At 32.9% G+C, this 10,689-nt stretch overlaps 1 protein-coding gene across 3 annotated transcripts; it reads left to right on the top strand.

Annotated features, from left to right (window-relative positions):
- The first annotated feature begins 6,043 nt into the window (after window positions 1-6,043).
- On the top strand, window positions 6,044-8,464 carry LOC104086610 (mitochondrial import inner membrane translocase subunit TIM44-1-like). 3 transcript variants are annotated; one of them, XM_018767515.3, is made up of 6 exons: window positions 6,044-6,188; window positions 6,275-6,300; window positions 7,025-7,108; window positions 7,246-7,321; window positions 7,845-7,889; window positions 7,982-8,463. In XM_018767515.3, the coding sequence occupies exons 1-6, from the start codon at window positions 6,108-6,110 to the stop codon at window positions 8,255-8,257; spliced, it is 588 nt and encodes a 195-aa protein (XP_018623031.3). In that variant the 5' UTR covers window positions 6,044-6,107; the 3' UTR covers window positions 8,258-8,463. The 3 variants fall into 3 exon arrangements, with proteins under 3 accessions (XP_018623031.3, XP_070041946.1, XP_070041947.1); XM_070185846.1 differs by having other exon boundaries at window positions 6,093-6,137; window positions 7,982-8,464; XM_070185845.1 differs by lacking the exon at window positions 7,845-7,889 and having other exon boundaries at window positions 6,053-6,188; window positions 7,982-8,272.
- Window positions 8,465-10,689: the final 2,225 nt, after the last annotated feature.

Raw genomic sequence — 10,689 nt, 5'->3', positions numbered from 1 at the left:
ATGGTATTTCCCCACTAATATTACACCTAGTTGGTGAGTGTTTGAGGTGAGATTTGGGAGATTAGGGTTTGAGAATTGGAAAGTGAATTTTGGGGTTTTGGAGGGGCAAATAATGTAGGATTTTGATAAATTTTGTATGGTTGGACTCGTGAGTGAATGGGCTTTCGGGTTTTGTAACTTTTATCGGGTTTCGAGACGTGAGCCCCGGGGGCCGGTTTGAGCCTATTTCGAATTTTGACTTATAATTTCGTATTTCTCTTGTGGAATTGATTCTTTTAGCCTATATTAATTATATTGTACTGCTTGTGGCTAGATTCATGGCATTTGGAGATTGATTCGAGGGGCAAAGGCATTGCGGAGTAGGATATCTGTGCGGTTTGAGGTAAGTAAAAGTTTTAAATCTGGTCCTGAGGGTATGAAACCCCAAATTTTGGTATGATGTGACTATTTTGGAGGTGACGCACATGCTAGGTGATGGGCATGTGGGCGTGTACCGTGGGGGATTGTGACTTGGTCCGTCCCGTAAGACTGTAAAGTCAAATAGACTATTGCTAATTACCTGTTCTCTCTGTGTTATAAAGATTTGACTGCAAATCATATTAGAAATCATGCTTAGGCCATATGTTATTACTGTTGGGACCCACAACGGTCGAGTACCTGTTGAATTAACTGTTATTTGCTGTCTTGTACTGAATCATGATTTTACTTGCGTATCATATCTCAGTCTCTTCTTGATTCTTGTTGATACACTATGTTATTTTGTTTGGGCTGATTTTTATAATTTCTGAGGGTCGTGAGACTAGAGAGGTACATGACTGAGTGAGGCTGAGGGCCTGGTTGTGAGGTATAAATACCGTAGCACGTGAGTTGTCCGTGCGAATCATGATGTTTATACTTAGCACGTGAGTTGTCCGTACGGATTCTGATATGATACTGTAGCACGTGAGCTGTCCGTGCGGATCTTGTTATAATACGATAGCACGTGAGTTGTCCGTACGGATTAGAGCGCTTAGGCTGAAAGGAGCCCCTCCGGAGTCTGCACACCCCTAGTGAGCGCAGGTACCTATTGAGTGTGAGTACTGAGGGTTGAGAGCCGAGTGATTGAGCTGTTGTGACGAGTTGAGTGTCTGTTGCCCTGAGAGGCTGTACTTGTTTTTCATTTATTGATGCACTTAGTTGCTATCTGTCATTGTTGTGAAATTTCTGAAAGATTCTATATCCGGATTACCTGCACTGTAACTGTATAAACTGATTTGACTTGATTTACCGGATTTGAAAGCATGTCTACTCTTTGCTGGAATTATTGAAAATAAACTGTATTTGTATAGATCGTCACCACCTTCTCAGTTCCTTATTTATTTCTGTTACTTGTTGAGTTGGTTGTACTCATACTACACTCTACACTTCATATGCAGATCCAGGTGTGTACGGTTCTGACGGTCGCTGAGTTCGTGCACGAGCTGATTATCAGAGACTTACGAGATAGATGCCGGCGTCCGCAATCCTTGTTTCTCCTTTCTTATTATCTTTTCTCTCTTGTATTGGCATTTGGCACAGACTTTAGTAGACTCTGTTTCTAGATTGGTTGTTAGATGCTCATGACTTAGTGACACCCCGATGTCGGGCTATCATTCCGCACTTGTGTTTTGGGTTTTTACCCCGTTATTATGTAAACCTTCAATTAGTTTAATTGCTTTAGCTCACTTCTGTTATATATATTGAAAGCATATTGAGAATGTCGGCTTGCCTAGTTCCATGATAGACGCCATCACGACTGGTCAGGTATTTGGGTTGTGACATTACATAACTTCAAGAATATATAACAAGGTAGAAAATGTTACCTAAATTCACAAGCAAATACAGTTTATAATAAAGAATGTAGAATAATGAGTTCTTTTATAGAAGTGATTAGCCCCTCCTTATTTTTAACTATTTTGATTCTAAAATTTTAGAAACTTAAATTGAATCATAAACATAAATAAAGTAAGACACAATGTTACCATAAACTATGATCGATAAACCAATATTAAATTAAATCCTAAACCTACACAAAAGAGACAATAAAAATTGCATCTTAAACTGATACAAAAAAATAGAAAAAAGACAATACCATAATTAAAACGAAAGAATCTTAAAAGTAAAGAAAACAAAAATCCAAGAATCCTAAAACTAAAGGAAGCAAAAGCAAATGAAAAAAACGTAAGGCAAGAATCCTAAGCAGTGTAAATTCTAAAGAATTCTAAACCTAAAAGGAAGCACGCAACAGTTTTTGATTTTGGCAAAACAAAAATTGTTGATTACAATTATAAGTATATCCAACATATAATGTATTTACAAGGGTAAAAAAAATATTTCAATAAGGTTTTTATACTTTTCATATAGTATAGATAGATTTGTGCAAATTGATTCTTTTCGCAAATCTCTATTTATTGTTTTCATTTCAATTATTGTTGTTTATAGCCTTGCCGACTATCAGATTTGATTTGTTATTATAAAACGAATTATACGATCATCGGTGACTAACATATTCTGATATTAGTTCTATCGCGCGTTTCGAGATCACTAGTTACCAATATACGTGGTCAATTAATATAATCAATACTATTATAAAAGTACGGATACTAAAAAATTAAATGTTGAACGATGAAAATATCCCTATAATATTGACCGACAGTTATACCTTTCGTAAACTAAAATTTCCTTTAAAGAAAATTACATGTTGGATAAACTTGAAATATTAAAAAAAAAATTAAACTATCTGGACGTTGAGTTCCACTAAAAAGTAGAATCCTCTATTTAAGTATACTTGGTTTATGTTACAAATTTAAGTTAGTCAATGACTCTTCCTTCTCATTATAATAAGATAATCTGATCTCACACAAAAATTATTATTTTCAATTATAAGAAATAAACTGGTTCAAAGCAAAATAAAAGTAAGACAAGAAGAGCTTTCCCTAGCCCACTAGCATCTTCCCAAAGCAAGAAAAATTTGATTCCAATTTGGAAGACAACTTAGGCTATTGGCTATCGACCTAGAGTTCCAAAATCCAAACAAATAATGCTTTTAGATTTTGGTTCTTATTGCTAATTCTTTATTCTATGATGCCCAAATATCAAGTCTAGCTCAAATTAATTTCTTAAAAAAAAAACAATCACGAAAAAAGCAGAGCTAATTAAATTTATAAAGACGAACTTCTATCCTATCTCGCATACTTCTATCCTATCTCGCATGGAAGATGGATAACCAAGAAAACCTAGGCATAAAACATCGATGAAAACAATTGACTGGAACTTGCAGTCGGACTTATTTTATTTTTCTTTTAATACCGTTTGGAATACTACTCTAATACATAAGTTAAGGTAGATTGCTATTTATTTGCATAATTTTAATGTTTCAATAATCAGTATTTTGTTTTTTGTATAATTACTGTTATGTTAAGTGATCATATGACTATGTTATTTACATGATAATCTTATGTGTTTAAATTTCTAACTTTTATGAATATTTAATTGGTTAAAATTTAATGAAATAATTTGATGAAATCAATATAATTGCTGTTTTGGTTTCACCTAATCTTCTACATCGTTTACTGTAGAAAGAAAAATGATGCTGATCAAATAATATTTATTGGAGGTTTTTTGCATTGTCCAAAAAAATATAATATCCAGTTCTTTTTATTAGTGACTTTTACTTTGCTATGCGAAGAGAATTACAAGAAAAATGCAATACTATATTTTCAGGAACTGATTATTAAACTTCGCATATATTTAGATATAATTAGTTTTAGAATACTATGCAATTGAAAATTTATTACTACTTTTTTAACGTGCTTGGTAATAGTAGATTGAAAATATTCGTGCATCACATGAACGTAAAAACTAGTAACATTAAAAGTAGAGGTGGGCATAGTTTGGGCAAATCAGAAATCCAAATCGAAATCCGAGTTTTTTGGATTTTTGGTTTGGATTTTCGGATTATGGATTGAATTTTTAAATTTTTTATATTTTGGATTGAATATTGGATTTGGTACTTCAGATTTTTGGATATATGAAAATCCAAAATTTTTATACTTTACATTTGGTCCATTATACATATGCCAATAGTAATACGTTCAATACCCTATCCATTAGATATTATCTCACATATTTAATATTAATTACTAAGTTACTCTCAGAATACTTTCTTTTGTACCTGGTTTTACTATTGCTACTTCTTATCGTCCGTATTAATGTCTCTGTTACATTTTTATGATAATAATTTCATTACTTGAATACTTTATTTGGATGATTGCGGTGAGAATGAGGATTTTTTTCAAACAATTTAAGCTTAATAATTCATTTGGATATTCATTTTTGTAAAAAAAAAAAAAAAAAGAAACATCTAAACCTATAAGTTCAAAACCGAAAATTCAAAATATCCAAACTGATTAATCTGAGACCGAACTTAAAAAATCTGATCCAATCCGAACTTATTTGGATTAGATTTAAATTGTCATTTCTTCAATCCAAAAATCAAACCCACCAACTAACTTCAACCCGACTCAATTATTTAGGTAAATCAATTGAATCGAGTAATATGCTGTTTGACCAAAATTCTTCAAGGTCAAAAGTATTTTTTTAAAATGTACTTTTTTTTTAAAGTTGAGGTGTTTGGCCAAACTTTTAGAAGAAAAAAGTATTTTTGAGTAAAAGTAATTTTTAAGACGTAGAAAAAATAGCTTTTCCCTCAAAATATTTTTTTTTAAAACACTTTTTGATAAAAATAATCTATATTATATTAAAAGCACGAAGGCTCTTAGCAAAATATTGTTCGCCTTTTTTACCCTTTAAAAATAGAGTTCATACTGGACAAAATAGTCATATCAAATTATTTTTCTAATATTTAGGAATAACATTTAATTAATTGTCTAATATTTAGGAATAACTATTTAATTATTTTCCTAATTTAAGGACTTTCATTTTAACTAATCTTTGTTAATAATATTTTCCATATTTGAACTAGCTAGAAATTCAAAATCAACGTATTTCTACTTATAAATATGGTACTATATTTTGCATCCGATAAAAAGCTAAATATGCACAATCTTGATATGCACTTTCAAAGACATTTTTTTGATATTGAAAGTTGTTATTAAACTAAGACAAACAAAAGGTAATTAACTTATCAATTTCTAATTGAAACACAGATATAATAGATAACAACATTAACCATTTGTTTGATATTAGACATCTTTTATCACTAGATAATACTTTTCTACGTTTTTTACCACTAAATAAGACTTTTTCTTGAGAATTTAAGTTAAAGAATAAGTAAAAAGTAGTTATTATTTGTGGTAGGTTTAAATTACTTGTAGAATTATAAGGAATTAATTCTATCTTAATAAGACATAGAAACATACTTTTTTGTGAAAAAAAATATGTTTGATTTTTTGGAGTATATAATAATATGTTCATTACTGTTTAATCTAACACTCCTTCTATAAATTTTATGTACTAAAATCTAAATACATGTTTTATTAAATACTATAATTAGATATAAACTAACGTATTATCCATAATTATAATACTCTTTAGCTCAATGTCAACTTCAAGAAATACTTTCAAAATGACACATGAGAATTGAATGTCAAATATGGGTAGATATGCTAAGAGTGTACTCTAAAAAGGCGCCCTTCGGGAAGTATTGATCGATATTTTTACCCTTCAAAAATAAATTTCACATTAGACAATCTAGCTAATTAGGATCAATATTCTATCATTTTCCGAAAGTTATATTTTGTAATATAATTTTATTTTATAACTCAAATATATTATTGTAAAATTTTAAATTATATATACATAGGTACATGCACAAAGAGCGTAGTACCCTAAGACTAATATACTTAAAAGCACTTTCTAAAAATTTGACCAAATATTAATTACTTCTAAAAAGTATCTTTTAAAATAAATAGCCAATTATAATTCGCTTCTCACCCAAAATTACTTTTTTTAAAAAGTACTTTGAAACATAAAGCTTAGGCTAAAAATAAATTAACCCTAAAAACCAATCTTTTCTTCCTCCTGTTTATCAGAATTATTCGTTTATTAGGAAGAAAGAAAAGGTTGCAATGGCTAGCAGAAAGCTCGTACGGGATTGGGTAATCTATAAAAATCCTTCTTTCCGGCGAATATTAGTTCCACCACAACAAGTTCGTTCTTGTGGGATTGTTGAATTTGTGCTATAATGGCTTTTTTCTTATTCTTTTTGTAATTTTTTTTGTGTTTGCATGCAAAGGTGGTGAGTTTGGTTGGAGCAGAGAGGTATAGAGCTTTTTTTGCGCTTTTCACCTTTGATAACACTAGCTCAAAGTCCGTAAATTGAGGAGTTGCTATTTTTTATTTTGTTGCATAAATCAGGTACTATCACTTTATTAATTAACCTGTTTGGCCAAGTCCCCAAAATTTGCTTATCATGAATAAGTGCTCTGGTGAAAGTATGCTGGAGCTGTAACAGTTGTTTGAGAAGTGCTTTTGTTAGTATTAATAAAAACCGTTGGCCATAAAAAGTGCTTTTTAAGCGTCAAATTACGGAAAAAAGGCATGTGCATGTCACTTTGGAATTAGTAATAGTGTTTAGAAAGCACCTGTTTTAGTTAGTTTTTTAATTAAAAATCCTCATAATAATGAGTCGTTAATATGTTATCCACATAGAAAATGTATTTACAAAACTTTCAACATAGTAGCAGTAAGCGAAGAAATGGGATTGATTACTAGTTCCCACTCCAAAATGCCTTCGGAGATGAGAATTACCTTGAAAGGATTAAAGAGATAGAGTGATAAGATCTTTGGCAATGCAGTATCAGCATACTTGATTCAGAGCATTTCATTTTTTTCTTCTGTGGTGGGTGGTATGGGGACATGTTGGTATCTTTTGAAGTGACAAGGAAGAGAATTCAACTACTTCTCAATCTTACTACTCCCCATCTATACACTCTGGGGCTTTGTTAGTGCGATTGGGTTTATTCATCAATGCTTATGGCTGCAGAAATCAAGAACTCCAACAGTCTGTCAAGCAACTGAAGGAGAAAGCTGAGGAGTTGAAAGGGGTGAAAGAAGATTTTAAAACAAGGTGCCTTATAGATATCCTGTTAATATAATTTTAAGGTGGTTTTAGCCTTTTCCTTAAGGGGCCGAGACATATTGTTGTATATCATGGGTGGCAAAACTTCCAATGGGGACCCTGAAATGGTGAACTGCCTCTTGCAGAATGAAGCAGACAACTGGGACGCTTTACAAACATGTGGATGGTGTTTGGACGGAGGCTGAAGCTACGGCAAAAAAGGTATTAGTGCAACCTCCGTCAGTTTCTCTAGTGCTGGTCTGATATTTGATTGCTGAATGAGATTATCATGCTGTGCAATGTTTCTTCAAGGTATCAAGATGGTATGCCGAGCTAACTTTTGTTAATTGTTTTTCTAGTCTTTGCCCTTTTTTTTTTTGTTGATAAAAATAATGAAAAAATAAGGGGGATCTAGAGGATGCAATTAGTACAAAGTGAAGGGAACTAAGGAAGTCCAGGCATGACATATTTACAAACATTAAATTGCAGCAACAAGTTAGATTAAGTAGACATTCAGCTTTATGGAGTGTAAACACTTTCAGCACCTCATATAACACTGCTTTGTAGTAGAGTTTTATCCTGTTAGTATTCCGTTTAATTGTATCTTCGTCTTGTGTGGTTTCTGAGTTCTTTTCATAGAATTAAAATAAAGATATTGATCTTTCAATCTTCAAATCCTAAAAGTTCCTTCAAACTTGTTAAGTTCTAGTCACTGCCTTTTGAGTTATTGTAATTTGTCTTGTAGGTTTATGCCAATGTGGAGGAAAAAATATCTGTTACGAAAGAGGAGGTTGGTAATTTTGTACCTAACTCATCTTAGCATAGTGCCCAATTGTGGTGAACTCTTTAAGGAGGTGACAATTGACTCTGATTCCTATTTAGGTCAAAGATAGCTTTGGAGTGGGGAAGCAAGAAGCTCGGGGATCAAGCGGTCACTCTGACACTTCTAGTCCAAATGCCAATGGAAGTAGTGAGTCTGCATCTGCAAAAAATCAACAGGAACAACAATCTGGTTCCAGCGATAGTGCGGAAACAGTTTATAGCAAGGTTAAATCTGCTGCTTCATCGAAAGTCTCACCATTCTTTCAGAAAATAAAAGAAGCAAAGCCTGTTGGCTTTGCAAAGAAGGGCTACGACATCATATTGGATAATTATTAATTTATAACCTATTGACTTGGAATAGTTAGAATTTCGAACACATAAACTTCAAATTCTGGCTCTACTTCTGACCAGGAAGGGTATGGTATAACATTTGTTTGGGTCAATATGAAAGTGGTCGAGTAGTATGCAACCTCTCCAGCTTTACTTTTCAACCTCTTCTGTGTTGGACATAGAAAGTCTTTCTTTACCATATAACGTTGCAGGGACGTATAAAGGGCAGTCCGGTAAATTAAGTTCACCCGCTATGCGTTGGATCCGGGGAAGAGCCTGACCACAAGAGTCTCTTGTATGCAGCATTACCCTGCATTTCTGCAAGAGGCTTTTTACATGGCTCAAACCCGTGACCTCCTAGTCACATGACAACAACTTTACCAGTTACGCCAAGGCTCCCCCGGTCACATGGCAGCAACCCGGGACGTATAAATCCTTTAAAATAAAATTAGTACAATTTTGCCCTTATTTGAATTTGAACCATTAATATATGTGTTAAGATATGAATACTAAATAGATAAGATTGTTTGTTTTCTAATCATATGAACATAGAATTTTTTTTCTTTATTTAAAACTTAATAAATATGAGATTTAAATTAAATACTTATTAATCTAATACTACACCAAAAAAATGTAAGAAAGAATAAGTTTACATGGTGGTTGATGGTGGTGATGGCTAACAATGATGGTTACTGACCGACTGCGATGGTGGTTGTGGATATTAGTTGGTTGTGATGGCAACTTACAGTAGTGGTTAATAGTGTCGGTGATTGCTAATTGATAGATGATAGTGATGATTAGCTAATAATGGCGGCAAGTGATAATGGTGGTCGGCGATATACGGTGGTGTGGTGATGATTGTAAATGTGGCTAGTGGGTGATGGTTGAATATAATGATTACAAGTGGTGGTGTTTGTGAGTGAGAATGGTAGTTATGGATAGTGGCAATTATTATAGGCGGTGGCGGTGGCATCGTTTGCCGCGAAAGGGTAGCGGTGAAAATTCATCTTTCCAAAAATTATTGGACTGGTAGCATCTTAATGATATTAAGGATTTGTTTTAAGTTTTATTCATTCGGATCTATTCAGACCTATTATGTGACGGTAAAAGAAAAATAAATGATTAACTTTTAGATTTAAAAATCAAACATACTTAATGATTGAGGTATGAATGATTAAAATTCAGATTTTTATTAAGTGCAAACAAATAATGCTTTTGTCTTTTTCTTACTTTCTAATCATCTCATGTTAATATACTTAAGCATCTTACTTTTTATCCTTTGATGATATCTTGCTTCTTGGGTCATTAGGGAGATACGGAGGTTTTAAAGAAGTACTGCAGCAAAGAGGTAATTGAGCGGTGTAAAGCAGAGCATCAAGCTTTTGATAGCCATGGTATCATTTTCGACAACAAGGTAAGAATAAGAACAAGTTATTATATTAGCTTGTATTTTGGATATTGCATAAGTACAGTGAAGGGAGGGGGGGAGGGGGTTAACAATAAATGAAGTGTACATACTTTTTGTGTTACAAATCTATTCTCAGTGATTTCTATTAGCATGCCAGACAGGACAAAAGCTTGTAAAAGTTGAATAGAACTAAAATTGTTCTGGGGTTTAGTAACAGTTGAGCCGGTTCTTTTTTTTTGGGGGGGTGGGGTGGGGGGTGTATTACACCCTTTATCGTGAAATATCGATTGCTTGTTGAACCCTGTGAATTGCGTAAAAGTAGGATACTTCAAATTCGGGGGTCAAAGAGTTTTAGAAAACGTTCTTGATGGAAAAAAATGTGAGTGAAGGATCGCACTGATTTGAATTGGGTCCATAAATCTAAGAAATGGTGAGGATTCTTGATCTCTCTCAATATCTCTCTCAATTTGAAAATTCAGGATTTGAATTGGGGGGCACATGGATGTTTGAAATTGTCTGACTTCTGTCATGTAGCCTGGTCTAAAACCTTGTAGGGTGGAATTTTTTCTTTTGCTTTTAAATATACTAGTAAATTGGATGTGCTTCGTGCGGTTGTAAAAGATATCAGTGAATTCTTTGTTTTATATCGCATTGTTATTCTTACAATTGAAAAAAATGCATTTTTCACAATACATACGAAACGCAATACAGTGAAAATTCAATCAAAGCAAACATGTAAAATGCGGCACATTGATTAACCCAAAAAACTAAGGAGAAGAAGGTAAACTAAAGGCCTCGAATTAGAGAAGCGCTAAGAAGTGTTAATTTCCAAATGAAAATAAGTTTTTGGTGGTTTTAAAAACGCTAAAATGTGAAAAATTCAGCCAAAGCAAACATGTAAAAGATTCTTAGGTTGAAAACAAATCGAAGTGAAAAAAGAAAGAAAATAAGAAGCTTTAAATTAGAGTGTTTTATTGGATGAAGTAGATTATCATAGCAGCAGCCAGAAGATGCAAAGTGTTACAGAAAA

Source organism: Nicotiana tomentosiformis, chromosome 9, assembly GCF_000390325.3.
Source record: "Nicotiana tomentosiformis chromosome 9, ASM39032v3, whole genome shotgun sequence".
In the NCBI taxonomy this organism is placed as follows: domain Eukaryota; kingdom Viridiplantae; phylum Streptophyta; class Magnoliopsida; order Solanales; family Solanaceae; genus Nicotiana; species Nicotiana tomentosiformis.
The sequence above is the reverse complement of the archived record's forward strand: the minus strand, read 5'-3'. Positions and strand labels throughout refer to the sequence as shown.

Bases quoted from the DNA above. Each gene is read 5' to 3' on its own strand.
- LOC104086610 (XM_018767515.3), top strand. From the start codon at position 6,108: ATGGCTAGCAGAAAGCTCGTACGGGATTGGGTAATCTATAAAAATCCT. The intron at 6,189-6,274 runs GTTCGTTCTTGT...TTGCATGCAAAG, and splicing joins TATTAGTTCCACCACAACAA to GTGGTGAGTTTGGTTGGAGC. The intron at 7,322-7,844 runs GTATTAGTGCAA...TTTGTCTTGTAG, and splicing joins CTGAAGCTACGGCAAAAAAG to GTTTATGCCAATGTGGAGGA.